The following is a 19889-nucleotide window of genomic DNA, read 5'->3' on the forward strand; positions in this document are numbered from 1 at the left end:
ACAACAACAAACAACAAACAACCAAAACCAACACATCACAGCAGCAAATTGCAAGTAATAAATGGAATGATTTTTTAATTTCCTATTTCTCATTAAAATAATAAAATAAAATTAAAAAAAGACAAGTTTCCAAAAGATCATCTCATTGCCATCCATCCCTGTTCAAAAAGGGAGAAAAAAAATTGATGTGCAGAAGAGCAATATATCTGCTTGCCTGTCTGTGTTTCTTCTTTCTTTGTTTTCGATCATAAATACCCTATTTCTACTATATATATCTCTAGTAGATAAAGCCTAGACCCGACAAGGGCCGGGCGAAGAAGGAGCATTTAGCCATCGGTGACTTATTCCTATTTCATTTGCATCAAACTATCGAATACACCCCCTAATTTCCCCCCTCTTTTGTTATCTACTTCGAAACCAATGAACACACAAGATCAGTAAACACAGGCTTTCTCCAGCAAAACAAAGGTATATGGATGGAAATCGAGACTGTGCCGTATAAGAGTTTAGCATCAGGTGAAGCTCAAACCGGAGGAAATGTCATCGATACCTGCGATTTTTAGTTGAGAGGAGACACGCGCAGTAGCGTGCCGTTGAAAGGCGATGATTTTGAAGTGACATGCTGCGGGAAACAGAAAATGTAATTTTGGAAGGTGATTTTGGAATGATCCTGTTGATAAAGGTAATGTGAATGGAAAAGAGACTGAGTAGTGTACCTTAGTGATAAAATCGTTGATTTCTTCGTCAGTAAGACCTTCATCCTCACCGTCTTCTTCCCAGCCCAACAGTCGTAAAAATGCAATCTCGCATTCCTCAGAAGGAATCCGAAGATATTTATTCCCATAAATTGCATACTTCTGCGCATCATCGCCATTGGAGGTAGAGTCAGATTTCTCCTGAGAATGTAACGGTTCGTACAGCGCCTCAGAATTGTTACCGCCCGACACAGCCTCCATCTCAGAATCATGCTTCACATCTACATAAGATTGAGGAACAGCAGTGGAAGCATCCGAAAGTGATGCAGAATTATGAGATGATTCGAAAGTGGACGAGGAGTTCGCCATCGACTTCTTTCTCACAAGATTAAAGAAGTCATTTCGACTCTGAGCTTGAGGGGATGGCCGCTTATCAACCACAGTAGCTGGTAGGCCTCGGGTTGCAGCAGAAACAGAGAGCAATGGCGGAGCAGCAGGTGCAGAATTTGCAGCTTTGCTCCCATTCGGACTCACATTATCCTTTGCAACAGGGCTGACACCGTTCTTTTCACGTACAGGCTTGAGGACTTGGAGCTTCCCCCCATTAGATCCCTTTGTAACATCGGGTTTTAAAGATCCACCACGAGCAGAGAAGTTAGTCGGAATTGAAGAAACAGGATGCTGTTGCTGCTGACCGACTTTACTCTTCTGCTTTTCATTAGAATTCAATGCCTGAAGCAAATTTCAAACTTAAAAGTTAATAGCCTAATCCATACGCCCGTACAAGTAGAATTCTACGTTATCAGAGGCACAACTGAAGTAGAAGATTGGGACGAGGAATTGTCTTATTGTCGTACAACAAATAATCTAAAAGTTAGATGGAATATAATTCATCACTTTCGGATGCATCTTATATAGCCTACAAGGGACCATTTGTAATTTCATTTAACAATCGCCAGGTGTAACTAATATGATGGAGCTAAAAAAGCATATAAACTAGGATGTCAGAATTTTCCAATTCCCAATATGGCATTATACATCGATTTGAAGACTAGATGGACAAAGTTAAATATTTTTGTCTTATCATGGAACAGCTAATTAAATGGTGTGAGAATGGCGACAAAATAAAGTCACTACAATATATCAACTCATCAAAATCTTAACCATGTAAAACAAAATAACATATTACATCTAAAAGTTGGATGGAATATAATTACCAATGGAGCAAACACATAGCCTTAGAAGAATGAGATTCAATAGATGTTTTCCCTAATTCTAAATTAGGAAGACGTTGTGAAGAATGGCCATTGAAAGAGAGCTACATGCATCTATTAAGTAGATTCGTCGTTTACCAAAAATAAAAAGTGACTAAATTAACATCAATAACTTAAGGACCTGTCAAATGACCAGTCCATGAAAAAACAAGCAGAATTAAGGATTTTTAATAGTGAAGAATGGTTATAATGATGGTTCAAATTTCCCGGCTTCATCTTTATTTCTGGGAATTAAATTTTATCTATTATGTCATCATTAATTGCGTATTTACCATCCAAATACATACACCATTTTAGTTTTTATTGAACCTGTCATTTCTGTACATAGTATCTAACACAACAATTTAACACAAAAAGTTCATATAATGAAGAATTACCATTATGGCTCAAATCACACAGGCCCAAACTTCTGTCGTGTAAAATTACTTTTCTGTATCCCATCATCTTTAAATTACAAAATTAACCATCTAAAGGCATGCGTATATATATACATCAAAGTTTTGGTTATGACACCATTTATGGACATGGAATCTCATACAACAAATTCACATAACTGAAGTAGATAGCAAGACAAGAAGATCACACTTATACTGAAAAGTTGCAGCGGGATATTTTCCACGCGTGTTTGACCACGTGCAGTCTAGTTCAAATTTGAGAAGAATCCAGGGCACCCCAGCCCCAACTTATATTCATACAGAATAAGAGCAAAAAAATAAAAAATAAAAAACATTCATGCATTACTTCATTTACAAGATTCTGGAAATATCGCATAAATTGTTTAATATCATTTCAAGAGCTATGGCTTCTAAATTAACTTACTCACCCCAAGTACAGTTGATTCTTTTCTTGCCAGATCAGAAACCTATATTATTTACCTTCGATCCTATCTGTGTTTCGCAAACAACCTAGACATCTAGGAAAAAACAATAAATATATACATAAATAGTTTTACTTGTCATAAAGTTGTCATAAAGTTCAGAAACGAATGACTTGCCTTGAGGCATACTACTGCGAACTGGATTGAAGTGAGATGCAGCATTAAAGGATTTATTACAGATTAAATGCCCCGGGTCGTATACTATGGTAACACTTACAACTTAATAATCCAAAGTCATCGTTGTTCTCCAGCTCTGAGCAATTTGCTGTGTTATTTATATATGGAAATCATAAAATGGTAGTATTTCTGTGCAATGATTAGGACAAACTATACCTGACAGGCTGATACAAATTGTGCTACAGAAAGTAATTAAGATTAAAGAATAACTCAACACCGCCTTTGGTATAGATTAAGACAATTTCCACAACTCCTGGCTTATTCCATGCTTCTGAAAATTACAAAAAATTGTTTGATAGCACTTCTTCCTAGAATACACCGTTACTTTAGCTCCGTAAAGTTTCGTCTTTGTTTTCTCCACCAGTATAGGCTACTAGGAAAGTTGCATTCTCAAAAGTCAAAACTAGTAGTTCTTTTACACGGATATTACTTAAGCTTTGGATCAATGTCCCCATATAAATACAAGAAATTTAGCCAATCAACGAATATTATTATTTCCCACCCCATCCACTAACTGCGCGACACATAAATATGAATGCAAAGAAAATGGAGGCACAGCACAGCAAAGCAAAAATCAAATATCCACAAAATTTAAAGCTGCAAAGTTGCATTCTTACCAATGTTTTTGGGAAGGTTGGTTTCACAGGAATCAATTGCCTCGATTGTTTGATGGCCAACTCTTCGAGCCTCTGAGTTCCAACAGATAACTACAGAAAAACCCCCAAGGTGCATCAATACACTCTCTATTTGAAACTCTTGCAACAAATGAAAATGGACAAACCTGAGAAGAAGTCTGAGTACGACTAGGACCCTGAGCCACAGCTTCCGCCATGTTGAGACTGTTTGTTGAGCCCAATGTCACAGGCATGGAAACAGAAGGAGCGGCTTGTGTCACAGATGGCAAGACCGTACCATTACTTCCAACTAAAGTCGGTACCTCTGCCAAAGCTGATGTCCATTTTTCATTAGCTAGAGAAGACGAGGTAGCTGTAGGTAAGCTCTGAATGGCAGTAGTTAAGCCTGGAGAAGGAACCCTTCCAATTTCAGGTGCAACAGCTTTTTCCTCTGCTCCCAATGACGGAAAATCCTTTTCGAACGATTTTTTGTTCACCCCGCCAACAGGGCTCCCTTTGGCAAGAAAACCATTGCCATTCTTCACATTCCCACTGCTCGACTCAGTTGCAACTCTATTATGCCATGAGCCACCAGGTTTGCCAGAAATCATCGACTGAGAGCGCTTCAATCCATCCCTATGAAATTTACTTAAAGTGTTGTTTCCCGGGGTCTCGGGAAAGTCGCGAAGACGACGGTCTCCAAAAGTTGACTTGTCCGGGTCTCGAGAATCGTAGTGTTCCTTATCCCAATCCCTGTCGTGGTGGTTTCTACCTGTATTACTGTGAGATCTAAAATTACCAGAACTGTTGCTACTTGAACTCCGACGGAAGTAGGAAGACGTAGTTCTTTCTGAGCTGGATGATCGTCCAAAATCATGACCATTACCATTCACAAAAGGCTTATTCCTCGCAACTCTCAATGCACCATGATCATCTAACACGATAAAAAAGATCATTAAATAAACCATGATTGATTTGAGTGTAAAATTGATCGGATACCCTTTTGCTTAAATAAGTCAGAATGCTACCTGAATGCAACGAGGAGTTGCCACCAACTGAGCTTCCGGCACTTTTATACCATTCCGGTGCTAATGAAGGCTCACTTCTTTCCATAACTAGTGCTAATCATTATCATAGACAAAAAAGAAAATAAATGTCGAAACAACTCAACTTTCCTTCTTTGGATTAATAATCGAAAGTCAAAACCTCAATGTCGATTTCCCTCTCTCCCCACAATCTAACAAAACTTAACCTCACCTTACCTCACCTCACCCAAATATTTCTTTCGCAAATCTAAACTTCCTACGCATCGATCACAGAATCACTAGTTACGACCGCTTAGGACTCCGAACAAGAATCAGAGAAATCCATATCAAAGAATTTCATCCGGCTCTGTACACAGAAGCTAGGGTTATTTCTAAGTTAAACATCCACTCCTCTGTCCAGTAAATCGAAAACCTCCACTCCAGCAACTCAAAATTTTCAATTTTCCATAACAGTTTCTCTCACTCCAGAATCAGCACTAGCAGATTCTCCCAAGGCCTCCACAGCGCCGGAAAGAAAAAGCAAAGGAACCCCTGGTACACCAGAAGCAATGAAATCAAGACACTTCTCAACAGAAAACAGTGTAAATCCCCCAAACCCAAATTCACAAAAACCCCAGGCAAATTTCGAACCCTAGACTCTACAGTCCAACCACCACAAGAAAACAAAACAAAAAAAAAAAAACTCTCAAAACTCCTAGGGTTCCATGACACAAATTACCAAGAAAACAATAAAGCCATCGAGATATCCCGAACAACCTCTACGCATAAATCAATGGCGAATAGAATCGCATAAAACCCAGAGAGTTCCTCAATTGAAAATAAAAGGCAAAACAAAATACAAATACCCCCGTCAAAATCCTCTTTGCCAGGGGATAAACAACCCTAGTCTGTCCGTCAGTGAGTAGTCTGTCCGCCCGTCCCCCGAACTCGCCGCCTCGGGGTGGTCCTGCCGTTTGGACTGTTGAAAACCCAAACAATTGAAAATTGCACGCCTTCCCCGAAGAATTCCAACAACAAAACCCCCACAAAAGAAGTGTTCGTCGGCTTGAGATTTTTATCTGCTGAGAATCAAGAAAGGCGGATTGGAAGAAGGCAGATTTTGTATGTATGTATCTAAGAGTATGAATGTATGCGATGATATGCGCCTCTCTCTCTCTTTCTTTCTATGCCTCTTTTTTTGTTTTTAATTTTTTAATTTTATTTGTGAACAAAGTCTGTTTTATAGCCCTATTTTAGTTTTCCCTTTTGTCTTGGAATTTATAACTATTTTCTTTTCTACTCTTTTGGATAAATATTAAATAAATTGTTTCTATTATTTATTAATTATTAATTATTATTATTGTTATAGTGATTTTAGTACTGTACTTAATACTAATCCCTATCGGTATTCATTCCACCCTCTATCTACCCGCAATGGATTATCTTTATTTATATTCCATGTTTGTCTCCATTTTTGAATTTTAAATAATTTAAGTTATTTTTAAAAAAATAAAAATTTATTGGACTTAACAGCAAAATTTTGCTATTTTTCTGATAATATATTATACTTATTATACAAAAATTTAAAATACTATTACATAAATCTAGACCAAAGAAATCCATTAGTTTTGTTTACTTTTGCATTTTATCCCACTTTTGTTACCATTAGTTGTTTTTCTTTTTGGATTTTTTTATAATATTGTTATTTTTTTCTAAATAAAGTAATTGTTTTTTTATATTATATTAGAATCTAAATTTACATTTAAAATATTTTCTTAATATGTTTTTATATCGTATCAAATAAATATATTTATCGTACTTTTATATATTGGTTGGTTTGTTCAAATTATATATATATATATGAATTTACATATCTAATATTTTATTATAAAAAAATAACAATATATATAGGAAACAAAAATTTGAACTTTGTTTAGAATATTTATTTGAGATTACATAACAACTTTTATTTAAATAATAATAATAATAACTTTTATCGCATAAATAGGGTTTGTTAAAATTATAGTTTGAAATTTATTTAAGATTTAATATTGATTTGAGTTTTTTAAATAAAATTTTAATATAATATTTTGAAAAAATATACAAAAAGTTTTTATTTTTAAATTGAAAAAAAAAAAAGGAAAAAAATAAATAAATGTAAACACATCACATATCACTTTTCATTAGTTTCTTCTATTTTTCAATAAATTCTTTAATAAAATTTTCATAATACTCGTAATATCTCATAAATTTATTTTATTTTATTTATCCAAACAAAATTATACAAGTTTAGCTAATAGAAGGGATAATAATGGGTATTCAATCCTGAAGATTACAATTTACTAGTAAAAACCAAAATTAAATAATTGTGTGTATTTAAGTTTAATAATTTTATTAGAAATAAATATTCATTGCTCATGTTAGAAACAAGGGTTTGTTTGCTTTGTGAAAAAATTTAAACATATTTTTTCAAAAAATTTATTATATTACACATACGCATTATTTTTATATTTTCTACACAATTCTATATAATCCGCATTAAAAATATATAAAAAATAAAACTAAAAATCCTTAAAACAAAAACACAAAACAAGCAAACCCCAAATCTTCCACTACCGCTAATACACATTTATAGAGTCGATGAGAGCCTGGATTATGAGTTGAGATTTGAATATTAAAAATTTTGAATTTGAATAGTTGTATGATGTGATATAAATAGACGTTGATGTGATGTTTCGAATATAAAATTAATTTTTAGTATAATATAAAAAATAAAAAATAGATATTAATTTTATGGTTTTGGAGGAAAAAAATTGAATGAATAATATAAATCCAATTCAGTCCCCCAAACAAACACACGCTTAATATTTTATAAATATATAGTGTAATAATAAAATAATATAATGTTTATTTTGTATTTAACATTCAAGTAAACGTAATATAAAAAATAAAAAATAAATATATATTTGTAATTAGCTGACAATTAGTTTGACTTCAAAAAAATAAAATGATAAGTTTTGACTTATATAAATTCATATTAGTTTTTTTTTTTTTTATGTGAATAGTGATGTTGATTTTTATATAAATAAAAATTAATCATATAATTAAAAAATTTAGAATATGTATTTTAGATCTTAATCTCAGTAAAATATAAAATATGAATATTATTTTATATGAAACAAAATTTTATATAATAGAATCAAATAAAATAATAATTTATTTATAATTAATCTAAACTAATTTTTTTTAAAAAATAAAAATTTTTAAATGTAAATAAAAATATTATTTATTGAAGAAAAATAAATAAATAAAAAGAATTATGTGTAAGTCCTGCTAGTAAAATGTTATAATTTTAATTAATTAAATTATTAATTAATTTATATTTATAATTTTAATTAATTAATAATTTATGTACCATATAATATATCACAATTAATAGTATTATTTTATATAAAATATTGTTTGGTTTCTATTTCAAACAAAATTTTAAGTTTTTGTTACGTGATTTTTAATAAAACTATATTAATTTATTTTTAAAATTATATTATTATATTAATTAAATCAAAACTTTAATTAAAAAGCTAAATTTTCTTTATATTTTCTTTTTTAATATTCGATATTATCTGGATAATAATATAATTCCTCAATTTAGTCACAAAGTATATACATTTTTATTTTAAATTGTCTAATTACAAATAATCATTTATTTTTAATAAATGTGAATTCCACTCCCGCATTACACATACCCTCATTTTTATATTTATTTACATCAATATCATTACACTTATTTTTCCTTTTAATGATAAAGGGTATATTCGTCATTTCCAAAACTACCATTAAATGTTTACTTAAAAAATGGACACCGAGTATTATTTATTTATTTTTTCATAAAATACTATATTAATAAATCATTTAAATCAAATCCAACCAACCAAATATATAAAATAATATCTATTATATAAAATTATATTTAATATAAAAATATTAAATTATATAAAACGTGATATTATTAATAATTATTATTTTAAAATATTAAAATTATTTGAATTTGAAAAATAAATTTGAACTAGTACATTGCTCAACAATATTTATTTTTGACAGCGTTGTTAAAGAGCTAAGCGAAGAGATTATTATTTTTATTGGTCAGTTTGTTGAAATTGAATATATAAATTTTTTAAAATTTAAATATTGAAATTAAATATAAAATTAATTAAAAATACATAGATAAACATGATGAGTTTGTTTGTTTAGTGATTCAATTTGATTTTTTTTTTTTTGTCATGTGATTGGTAAAAAATTGCGTAAATAATATAAAAAATAATTATTTATACTCCATCCGTCCCAATACAATAGTATTGTTTACCATTTTTGTCTGTCTCAAAACAATAGTCTCATTTTCATAAATAATCATATCACCATAAAACTATTCATATTTTTTATTATTATTACACAATTGCATATACTTACAAAGACAAAAAAAAAATCATTTATCCTTAACCTTTTACCAGAGAAATAATGTCAAAAAAAAAGTTTGGGTAAACAAACACGATACTTTAAATAAATTTGAATTGTATTTATATATATAAACTATTGATATTTTTTTTTAAAAAAAAGTAATCATTAATTAAGTAATTAATCTTTTTATTATTGTTATTACAACTAATGAACTTTTAGAAAATGTAATATTATTTTCATTCGCCTACAATGTCTTATTTACTTTTTACGTATTGATATTTGAATATTAATTATTATATTAAAATATAGTACAAATTAAAAAAAAAATTAAAAAATATTTCAATTAGTGTCTTTTAATACTAATAAAATAAAACTAATAAAAATGATATTTATACAAAAAAAAAAAAAAAAATAAATTATATAAATATAAATATATTTACTTAATTACTATTAATTAATTAATGTTCCAGATTAATTCTGTACCAGCTAAGTTTAGTTTCATCCCAGCATATCATCATTATAGTAAAAATTGAAAACATAGAAATAACAAAAAAATGTGAAATAATTTTAAAATACTACTAGTATTATTTTATTTTAAAAATAAAAATAAATATAAAAATACCAATAGTTCTAAACACGTCTATATAAATAAATATATTTAAAATTTGTTTGTTGAATTTTTTTTCAAATATGTTATTCATTCAATTTTTTATCTTAAAAAATATCAAATTAAAATTTTATTTTTTATATTATATTAAAAATTAATTTTATATTAAAAATATCACATCAACGCCTATTTATATAATCTGATAAAATTATTCAAATTTAAAATTTTTACTAATGCAGCTCAAAATTCAAATTTACAAACAAACACACCGGATATACATACACAAATGCCAGCAGGGATTGGGTTGGACTAAAGACTAAACCCGTGTCCCAAATTTGAACGTATTAACAATTCATTTCACAAAAACCATTCCGCGTGAAAAAGCACTGCTAGTTCTGCTCTGGAATCTCCGCCTTCCCTCCAATTTTCCTCTCCAAATCTCACAAATCCGACGGCGCGATTCGTCTCCGGCAGTGGTAAGGGAGCTCCGCAAATGGGGAAAGACGACGGCGAGACGAGGGGAGAGGCAGAGGAGCGCGTAATAGACGAGGAGTACAAGATTTGGAAGAAGAACGTACCGTTTTTGTACGATCTGGTAATCACACACGCGCTCGAGTGGCCGTCGCTGACGGTGGAGTGGCTGCCTGGCCGGGAGGAGCCGCCGGAGAAGGACTACGCCGTCCAGCGGCTAATTCTCGGCACGCACACTTCGGAGGACGAGCAAAACTCTCTGATGCTGGCGGAGGTTCAGTTGCCTTTCGAACACACTGAGAAGGACGCTCGCCATTACGCCGAAGATCGCGCCGAATTTGGGTATAAAAATGGGAAGGTATCTTTTCTGGTTTTCCTCATTAGCTTTTGCTCGATGTTTGTTCATACGATAACCGCAGAAAGCACCTTCTAGCCTGAATTCGGTGTCGATTAAATTTATCTGATTATTAGGATCTGAGAACGCTCTAATCCTGCTGCACGAACACATCTTGTTGTATTTTCGGTAAATTTAATCCACTTACATTTCTCTGTCCATTTGAACTAAGAGAAAGGAAATTTAGGAGTCAGTGGAGAGATAATCGACTAAGAAGTGTGTATAAGTGAAGATGTAAACATGATTGATTAAGAAAACGTGGTGTTTAGACTAAGGACGAGATCTTTGTAGGGTAAAAGTAGCTTTGAGTTTCCCCATGGCCTGCTCCTACTTGTGTTTAAGAGCTCGAGCTCAAGATCAATTTCATTATGGCGAAGAAATACAAGATTTCTCTCCCCTGCATTACAAGTGTCATTAGGGGTTTTAGCTCAAGATTGAACTCATTATTTGGTGTAGGTTACAAAATTTCCATCCCCGGCATTCAACTGTGTTTAAGCTCAAGGTCGAGCTCATTAATGGTGTAAAATACAAAATTTCCCTCCCCTGTATTACATGTGTGTCTTTTAAGAGTTTGAGCTCAAGATCAAACTTATTAATGGCGTAAACTACAAAATTTCCCTCCCCTGTATTACATGTGTGTCTTTTAAGAGTTTGAGCTCAAGATCAAACTTATTAATGGCGTAAAATACAAAATTTCCCTCCCCTGTATTACACGTGTGTCTTTTAAGAGTTTGAGCTCAAGATCAAACTTATTAATGGCGTAAAATACAAAATTTCCCTCCCATGTATTACATGTGTGTCTTTTAAGAGTTTGAGCTCAAGATCAAACTTATTAATGGTGTAGAATACCAAATTTTCCTCCCCCGTATTACTTGTGTGTCCTTTTAGAGTTTGAGCTCAAGATTGAGCTTATTAATGGTGTAGATTACAAAATTAGCTTCCTCCGTATTACATGTGTCTTTTAAGAGTTAGAGCTGAAGATCAAGCTTATTAATGGTGTAAGACAAAATTTTCCTCCCCACATTACACGATCTGAGCAATCACTGAACTTTACTTCTTGTATTGACTTTGATTCATTAAACCCTTGCCTAAATTACTTGATGTGCCGATTTGAGCAGCTTGGAAGATTCTCATCCTTCTTTTGGCCATTTGGCGCATTTATTTATGCTTACTTCCCAATTTGGTCGTGCCAAGTTATTTGACGATTGTCAAGTAGTTGGTACCACTTCTATGGCTCATATCTCTGCTTGGCCATTGATCTGTGAGCTGTTCTCTGAGTTAAGCAAGCACATTGTTATTTATCGGCCACATAGATTTGCTTCCATTAAACTGCTGTGTAGAGTAAATTCTATGTCTTTTCGTTTATGACTAGATCATGTATATGACACATTCTTGCTGTTGTTTGTTTGTATGTCCTTACAGGTGCAGATCATCCAACAAATTAACCACGAGGGGGAGGTGAATCGCGCTCGTCACATGCCTCAAAATCAATCCATTATTGCCACCAAGACAGTCAGCGCAGAAGTTTACATATTCGATTACAGTAAACATCCGTCTAAACCTCCCCTGGATGGTGCGTGCAGCCCCGATTTGAGACTCACTGGTCACAATGCCGAAGGCTATGGCTTGTCGTGGAGTCACTTCAAGCAGGGCCACTTGTTGAGCGGCTCAGACGATTCCCAGATATGCTTATGGGACATAAGTGCTGTTCCAAATAACAAGTCTCTAAATGCCATGCAGATATTTAAGGTTTGCCTCTACGCTCACCCTTTTCTTTTTATTATTTTTGTCGGGGATAAAGCTCCTCCCCAGTCCCAGTAAAGTATATATATATATATATTTATATATATGTGTGTATTTTTCTCTGTGTGTACAAGCAGGTTCATGACGGCGTGGTCGAAGATGTGGCTTGGCATTTCAAGCATGAGCACTTATTTGGTTCCGTTGGAGACGATCAATATCTGCACGTGTGGGATCTACGAACCCCATCTCCTGTAAAGCCTATACAATCGGTGACTGCGCATCAAAGTGAGGTTGGTGTCACGATTCGACCATCTCCAAGCACTTGCTCAACATGTTCTACAATAATGACTGTTTATTTGAGATTGTTATTTCTGACATACATCATTTATAGGTGAACTCCCTGGCTTTCAATCCATTCAACGAGTGGGTCGTGGCAACCGGATCCACCGACAAAACCGTAAAATTGTTCGATCTACGCAAGATTTCCATGGCATTACACACTCTGAATAGCCACAAGTAGGCGATCTTTGGTCACGTTCAGTTTTATATCTGATACAACATGGTGTACTCTAGGTTGCTCTAATTCGATTTCTGACTTCCTGACAGGCGGGAGGTTTTCCAGGTTGGATGGCATCCGAAGAACGAAACCATCTTAGCTTCTTGCTGTCTCGGTAGACGAATGATGGTCTGGGATCTTAGCAGGTACGCCATTTTCCACCCGGAAATCGGAACATAAAAAATGAATTGCATCCATGCACATGCACGGCGCTTCATCTGTGCATAAACGTTGCTTTTTTCGATAGGATCGACCAAGAACAGGCCCCCGGAGACAATGAGGACGGGCCACCGGAGCTGCTGTTTGTTCACGGTGGGCATACGAGCAGAATCTCCGACTTCTCGTGGAATCCGTGCGATGATTGGGTCGTTGCCAGCGTAGCTGAGGACAATGTTCTTCAGGTGTGGCAGATGGCCGAGAACATCTATCACGACGACGACGAGCTGCCTGCCGCGGGCGGAGGTAATTAATTCTTGATTGTTGTCCAGGTAAAATGAGCGTAGGAGCCGATTAAGTGTGAATAAGAAGAGATTGGTATGCAGGTTTAATCTGTGTGATGACTTGCTTGCTTTGCTGCTAATTGTGTCCAACTATTCCTACCAAAGTTAGGGTTGAAAAAAATCACTAGTGTTGATTGGAGCTTAGATATTAAGAGATGTGTAGCTTGAATCAATTTGTAAAATTAAAGATGATTGTTGTTTATTTTGTTATTTTTGCAGGGTAGATTTTAGAGTTCACTCTCTCAGATAGACTCATTGAGAGAGTGATTTTTTATATTTAATTTTAGGTGATCTAGATAAATAGTTATAAATAGTAAAAAAATAATTCAGTTTAATATTTTTTAAAAATTTGAAAAAAATAATAAATAGAAAACAATTCATAAAAAAAAGTCCCAAACCAAACACGGGTTTTGGATATATTTTTTTGTAAATTGAGAGTTTAATTTTTGTGGAGTTTGTGTGTATATGAGAAAAAAGGTATAATTTAATCTTTTTTTTTTTATTATTTTATTATTTTTATTTTTTTATTTTTTACGAGTCCTACACCTACCTATGATTTTTTTAGGATGATAAGTCCATCCTCTAAAATATAATAATTTTATTTATTAAGACAGAAGATGTGATGGGTATTTAAATTCTGGGACCTCACCGGGCACCGCCAAGCCGACGCAATAGCGGACAACTTATGTAAACATCCTACACGTACCCACCCACCAGAACATTCTTTCTCTTATAAATACAAACAAATTCAGCATATTTTCACAGCTATTACAATTACAAGTACAAAACTCCACCGGAGAAGAGGTGAAGAGGATACTAACAAGAAATAATTAAACGATGAAGGAGACGCAGCTAAGGTGAAGACAGACATCGGAAAACGAAGACCTAGAAGAAAGGAGAAGAAAATTGTACAGCATCATCCACAACTGTATCAGGATTGTCTAAGCATCACCCACCCCTGCTCAGCCTCAGCCCATTTCTAACGGACTAATTCTATTTGTGCAGTTTTAGCTTAACTACAGTATTTTTACTTTAATTTACCATTGTATTTTTTACTTTAAAAATAATATTTTCAGATATTTTACTTTATATATTATTTTAAATTATTTTTTATATCTGCTATTAATATTTTTAAAATAAATAAATAAAAATTTTAGTATAATTTTTTTTTTTTTTAAAAAGAAAACAAAAACATACACAACAAATGATATTTTTGCTACAGTCAAATACCAAAAATAGTATTTATCGATAGTAAATACCATTTTTTGTGTCAAAATTGGCACAAAATTAAAGGGTGAAAATTTTCCTGGGGGCGGGGCAACTTGATACTTAGGATTCCTGGTTGGTTTTCTTTTTTACAATTAATATTATATTCGATACGGTTTACATTTACTTCTTAAATGGTAAGTACAAATTAAAAAAGAAATATTTAAATTAATATTTTATAATATTAATAAAAAAATTATATACAAAAAGTTATAAATATAAAAATATTTTTTATATTAAGTTAAAAGATCAAAAATATATAATTTTTTGGTCTCCAAAATTCCAATTTCTATTATTTAACTATTTGGAGTTTGTAATTTTGTTTAAAAAAAATATATTTATCTTTAACAAAATATTTTATTTTATATTATTTAATATCAAATTAAAATTAATTTTTTTTTAGCTTTATTTTTTTAATAAAAAAAAATATATAATCAAATAGATAATATAAATATTTAATACTTTCTTCTGTTGTTCACATTATTATTTTAATTAAAATGTATTTTTAATATTAATTTAATAAAGTAATATATATAATTAAATAGTTAATATAAATATTTAATACTTCTTTTATTCTATTAAAAGTCTGATATAAAAATTTTAATAAGATATACTTAACAAATAATTAAAATATATTAATAAAAATAATTATAAATTTTAAATTAAAATAATTAAATAATATACTATGAAACTTAAATGTAATTAAAATATATAATTGTGGACGGAAATATGAAAGAAAAACTATGGAACCGAAGGAGTAGTATATGAATAAATTTTACTCCATGCTACATTTTAATCTATTTTAAAATTTTTAATTTATTTTTTTAAATTTTAATATTTTCATCTTAATTTTATAATTTTTAAAATAAATAATAATTATTTTAATTAATATATTTTAATTATTTACTAATTATATTTCACTAAAAATATTTTTTTTCATATTTACAGTAAAAAAAGAGAATACAATACTGTCACGAATATACTAATATAATTTTATTTATTGAATGATAAAATATATAATTTTATTTATTGAATGATAAAATATAATTTTTTATTTCTATTAATTTTTTAAATATAATAATTAATTAAAAGTGTATTATTAGATTGTTTTTTTTTTTATTAATACATAGTTTTTTATGATTGTATTTGTAGTTATGATGATGTTGGTTTATTTATTAATTTAATTTTTTCAATTACTAGGGAGAGAAATCGCTTTATTAAAATATGATGCACACGATTTAGGGCTGGTTCTATTATATTTTTAAAATATTACCAGTGATTTTTTTTTTTAAAAAAATATTAATACAAAAGATACAAAAAAAAAAAAAATAAAAAAAAAAATAAAATACCATAATTATTAGTCCGGGTTAGCCCAACCGGGCATGGAGCGGGTAGCCTATTTTTTCCGCTTCGTAAACTCTGCGGTTCTCTACCGCACGGTTCTGTGCAGTTACTGCCCGTCACTCTTGTTGTCCACGGTCTTTCTATACCCAATTTCGCATATTAAACCCTAAACATTCATTCTACAATCTTCTCTGCATCTTCTGGTCGGACAAATTCCACACTCCAGCAAAATCTCCGGTACGTGTCGTCGTTGCTCGGTACTTTTGTTGAACTGATGAATTCGTGATGAGAAATCGTGTTTAAAACCGGATGGGGGCATGTGAATTGGTGCTTTAAGAGCGGTTGATTTAGGAAGCATGTTATGAACTTGTTGAAGGATTTTTTGGTGAAATTTCTCCGCTAATATTTTACTGACTGGTAATTATTTGGGGGGTTCTTAAGTTGAGGTTCGGAATTTTGCTGTTTATTATATTCAATATTTCCTGTCTGTTGCCACGCGTGATTCTGTGCTTGTAGCACGTTGTTCTGTGTTTTGGATTCCTTCCGAACATGGTTGACGAATTTCACTGGCATAAAATATGTATGTGTGGATGTGCAAACTGTGGTTTATGCAGTTTTTCGTAGTAAATCTTGGCTGTATGCTGTTAGTTTTATTTTTAATTTCTTTTTTCAAGAGGCGGTAATTTGGTTTGCTCGTATATATGTGGATCCAGTGATGGTGTGGTTTGATATCCTTGAGTAATTTTCAGCTTGGTTCAAGGTTTGCTTTGCTAGAACTGTAAGGTAAGGTGTAGTTTATTTTATTTTAATTATCAAATTTTGTGAAATTTGGTGTGAATTCTGAATAAAATGGAATTTGTGACTTGCTATCAATTTACTTGGATCAGCTGTATGTGAATTTGTCTGTGAATGTTGAGCTTGAATTTTGGGGAGACTCTGTTTCTGTGAATTCAGGTTTCTAAGGTTAGGAATCAAGTGGTTGTAATGCAATTTTTTGATTAATTCCATGATGCATTTGCAAGATGTGATCTTGAAAAATGTTGATTGAAAGAACAATATGGTAGTGAATGATATTGGAATGATTGTTTTTGTGTGACCATAAAAGTGCGAGATTTACGTTTTTTCCTCTCACTCTTGGCTTTAATTTTCTCAAGCCTTACTGGTAGCCGTATTGTGGCACATTCCCTTTGTCACCATGGGAGAGTACCAGAATTATTATTACCTAATATTGTTTCATCACACTTAGTATCAACTGTTTGTTACCTGATCTATCTGTTAGCCTTGATTCATCTTCGGTTATCTTGGTTCTACACTACTTTTCTACTTCCTCATGTTTTATTTTGATTGTACTTGCCACCCATCGTATCTGTATAAGAAAATTATTATCTTTAGTACAGCGGAACCTTAGTAAGGGGGGACACATGAGGTGAAACTAAAGGGTGTGTTTGTTTGGGGGTTTGGATTTAGGGTTTAGGTTTTGAATAGTAAAAAATTTGAATTTGAATTTGAATAGTTGTTTGATGTGATCTATGTGATATTTTAAATGTAAAATTGATTTTTAGTATAATATAAAAAATGAAAAACAAAAATATGAGTTGATGTTTTTAGGTGAAAGAAATTGATACATAGTGAAAGTCCTATGGGAAAACTCCAACCAAACACAACCTTAAGGCTTCTGTACTCGTGTTTATGCCTGATGAGCCTCTTTCAACTGCTAATTACTACCCCATAGAATGAATGTTTGTTTGTATTTTGGAATTGAAACCTTTTTAATGGAAAATAGGTTTTTACATGATTTTTTGAATGAGAATAGGTTTTAAATGGAAAACTGGAGTTGGATATGATATATCCTAAGAAGAAAAAAGTATATTACTATAAATTGTGTGGTTCTGAAACAGGTACAAAACCAAATTCTAGTGCAGTTTTTATATATTGATAGGGAGAGTTACATGTGATTCGGATAGTTTAGAGAGTAAATGGACAAATTCATTTGTTTATTTCCTTTGCAATTTCTATCATCTGCATTCCATGGAATTGATTATTTGCATCAAAGAAAAACACCGACTTTAAATACTAACCCGAACTCTTTAACATTTCTGTAACCTTCCTGTCCTATCGAAATTTATCTGTAAAGATTTAACATTTGGCTTTTCTTCATCGACAGGAAATGGCAAAAGGTTCAAGGGGCAGACGCGGAATTGCTTCGAGGCAGTGCAGACCGTCACCGTACCCCTTGTCATCGTGCGCGCAGCAGAAGAGTTTCTCCAAAACATTCAAAAAGGACTGGGAAGATGCGACGTGTTCGGTGTGCATGGAGCATCCTCACAACGCCGTTCTTCTCCTGTGTTCTTCCTACGAAAACGGCTGTCGTCCCTACATGTGCGGAACGAGTTTTCGCTACTCAAACTGCCTTGATCAGTACAAGAAGGCCTGCACAAAAGCGGCACAGTGCCAAATCCATTCTCATCACGACGCTCCCAACGATAGTCGGGACCGCGAACCGTTCTCCGGTGCTCGGTTCTTAGCGAATTCCGAGGCTACGGGGCTTGCCTGCCCGCTCTGCCGGGGTCAGGTGAAGGGGTGGACAGTGGTGCAGCCCGCCCGGGAATATCTTAATTACAAGAAACGGAACTGTGTGAAGGACGATTGCACGTTTGTCGGAACGTACAAGGAGCTGCGAAAGCACGTGAGGGCCGAGCACCCGTCGGCCAAGCCGCATGAAGTGGACCCGACTCTCGAACACAGGTGGAGAACACTGGAGCGCGAGCGGGAGAGGGATGATGTGATCAGCAACATACGGTCGTCGATGCCGGGAGCGGTGGTGTTCGGCGATTACGTGATAGAAGGAAATCATTTCAATTTAGACAGCGGCGACGAATTCGACGAGAACGGTTCTTTCCTCAGATCTGAATACGTCGATGCAGGTATCGACCGGGGCGTTCTGTCCATGTTTTTCTTGCTGCAGGCATTTGGTTCTGCAGGTGGTAACGGTAACGGCGGTAGTAGGGGTGGTGTGCGACGACTGCCGGAGAGAGATGCTGCCGGAGGAGGAGTCGTGAGGCTGAGTCGGGGGAGCGCGGCGGTTGATGGATTTTACGGTGATAGTGACGGCGATGACGGCGGGAACGGTGTATCGCTTGCGGACCGTCTCCTCCGGAATCACGGTAGGGCTCTGTTGAGGCGAGCCGGGGCCGGGAGAAGAAGGCGGCATAGGAATGAAGGTAACGATGGTAGGTAAGTAGAAATGAATGAATGATATTTGGTGGGAGTTTGAATAACTATAACTATGTAGTGAATGGCGATTGGAATTTTTATGGATTAAAATGCAAAATTTGAAGTGTTGAGGATCTAAATGTTGGAGAAAAGGAAGGGTAGATTGCGAATAAGCAGGTCTGGACTGGACTGGACTGGGAGATGGTACCTCCCTACTTTGATTTATGTCATTTTGGTTTAAACACACACACACATTGAGTACTCTATACTGAGGATGTATGTAATTTGCCAATTTGAGCCCTCCTTTTCTGTCTATTTTGATTGTGGGTGTCAATTTAAATAATATATTTTACTATATTAATTTTCATATATAATATATTACTTTTTATATTTCTTTCACAAATTTTCATCGACATTATAATTTCTTGGAAATTTATTATGTAAATTTCATCTATTTCCTTGAATAAAATTGAAGAAATAAAATGTCGATCTTACTTTTATTTCTGTAGTTATGCTTAGTTGTATATATAGTAATTAATATTCAAAATACAAAATACGTACTTTTACAATGTTCATTTTTATTCAAAATATGTATATATGTGATTTTTACTTGTCTTTTGAAAAATAAAATGTACTATATAAATTTTATATTAATATAAGTTTAATGCACATATAATG

At 33.0% G+C, this 19889-nt stretch overlaps 3 protein-coding genes across 14 annotated transcripts; 2 read left to right on the forward strand and 1 right to left on the reverse strand.

Moving 5' to 3' along the window:
- Window positions 1-126: 126 nt before the first annotated feature.
- Window positions 127-5886, reverse strand: LOC127262292 (uncharacterized). Of its 2 annotated transcripts, none has more exons than XM_051290920.1 (6): window positions 5529-5886; window positions 4666-4758; window positions 3805-4571; window positions 3641-3730; window positions 717-1427; window positions 127-622 (listed from the first exon to the last, which is right to left on the reverse strand). In XM_051290920.1, the coding sequence occupies exons 2-6, from the start codon at window positions 4748-4750 to the stop codon at window positions 560-562; spliced, it is 1716 nt and encodes a 571-aa protein (XP_051146877.1). In that variant the 5' UTR covers window positions 4751-4758; window positions 5529-5886; the 3' UTR covers window positions 127-559. The 2 variants fall into 2 exon arrangements, with proteins under 2 accessions (XP_051146877.1, XP_051146876.1); XM_051290919.1 differs by having other exon boundaries at window positions 4666-5214; window positions 5529-5885.
- Window positions 5887-10073: 4187 nt separating this feature from the next.
- Window positions 10074-14477, forward strand: LOC127262538 (WD-40 repeat-containing protein MSI1-like). Of its 9 annotated transcripts, none has more exons than XR_007841155.1 (8): window positions 10074-10553; window positions 12012-12338; window positions 12470-12622; window positions 12724-12848; window positions 12939-13034; window positions 13136-13350; window positions 14003-14090; window positions 14232-14315. XR_007841155.1 is itself a non-coding variant. In XM_051291259.1 (8 exons), the coding sequence occupies exons 1-7, from the start codon at window positions 10218-10220 to the stop codon at window positions 14061-14063; spliced, it is 1317 nt and encodes a 438-aa protein (XP_051147216.1). In that variant the 5' UTR covers window positions 10074-10217; the 3' UTR covers window positions 14064-14090; window positions 14232-14315. The 9 variants fall into 9 exon arrangements, 6 of the variants coding, with proteins under 6 accessions (XP_051147216.1, XP_051147215.1, XP_051147217.1 ...); XR_007841153.1 differs by having other exon boundaries at window positions 14003-14075; window positions 14154-14315; XR_007841154.1 differs by having other exon boundaries at window positions 14003-14075.
- A 1514-nt stretch (window positions 14478-15991) lies between these two features.
- LOC127262568 (uncharacterized) lies at window positions 15992-19526 on the forward strand. Of its 3 annotated transcripts, XM_051291307.1 has the most exons (4): window positions 15992-16235; window positions 16712-16781; window positions 18163-19232; window positions 19337-19526. In XM_051291307.1, the coding sequence occupies exons 3-4, from the start codon at window positions 18166-18168 to the stop codon at window positions 19371-19373; spliced, it is 1104 nt and encodes a 367-aa protein (XP_051147264.1). In that variant the 5' UTR covers window positions 15992-16235; window positions 16712-16781; window positions 18163-18165; the 3' UTR covers window positions 19374-19526. The 3 variants fall into 3 exon arrangements, with proteins under 3 accessions (XP_051147264.1, XP_051147263.1, XP_051147265.1); XM_051291306.1 differs by lacking the exon at window positions 16712-16781 and having other exon boundaries at window positions 15994-16235; XM_051291308.1 differs by lacking the exons at window positions 15992-16235; window positions 16712-16781 and adding an exon at window positions 16274-16415.
- The last annotated feature ends 363 nt before the right edge of the window (window positions 19527-19889 follow it).

The sequence above is a fragment of the Andrographis paniculata genome, unplaced genomic scaffold (genome assembly GCF_009805555.1).
Source record: "Andrographis paniculata isolate CXL003 unplaced genomic scaffold, ASM980555v1 Contig65END, whole genome shotgun sequence".
Classification (NCBI taxonomy): domain Eukaryota; kingdom Viridiplantae; phylum Streptophyta; class Magnoliopsida; order Lamiales; family Acanthaceae; genus Andrographis; species Andrographis paniculata.

Excerpts from the sequence above, each read along its gene's own strand:
- LOC127262292 (XM_051290920.1), bottom strand. The coding sequence starts at position 4,750 with ATGGAAAGAAGTGAGCCTTCATTAGCACCGGAATGGTATAAAAGTGCC. Across the intron at positions 4,572-4,665 it reads CAACTCCTCGTTGCATTCAG|ATGATCATGGTGCATTGAGA; the intron begins GTAGCATTCTGA and ends TTATCGTGTTAG. Across the intron at positions 3,731-3,804 it reads GTACTCAGACTTCTTCTCAG|TTATCTGTTGGAACTCAGAG; the intron begins GTTTGTCCATTT and ends GTTTTTCTGTAG.
- LOC127262538 (XM_051291256.1), top strand. The coding sequence starts at position 10,218 with ATGGGGAAAGACGACGGCGAGACGAGGGGAGAGGCAGAGGAGCGCGTA. Across the intron at positions 10,554-12,011 it reads TTGGGTATAAAAATGGGAAG|GTGCAGATCATCCAACAAAT; the intron begins GTATCTTTTCTG and ends ATGTCCTTACAG. Across the intron at positions 13,035-13,135 it reads ATGGTCTGGGATCTTAGCAG|GATCGACCAAGAACAGGCCC; the intron begins GTACGCCATTTT and ends TTTTTTCGATAG.
- LOC127262568 (XM_051291307.1), top strand. The coding sequence starts at position 18,166 with ATGGCAAAAGGTTCAAGGGGCAGACGCGGAATTGCTTCGAGGCAGTGC. Across the intron at positions 19,233-19,336 it reads AATGAAGGTAACGATGGTAG|TGTTGAGGATCTAAATGTTG; the intron begins GTAAGTAGAAAT and ends CAAAATTTGAAG.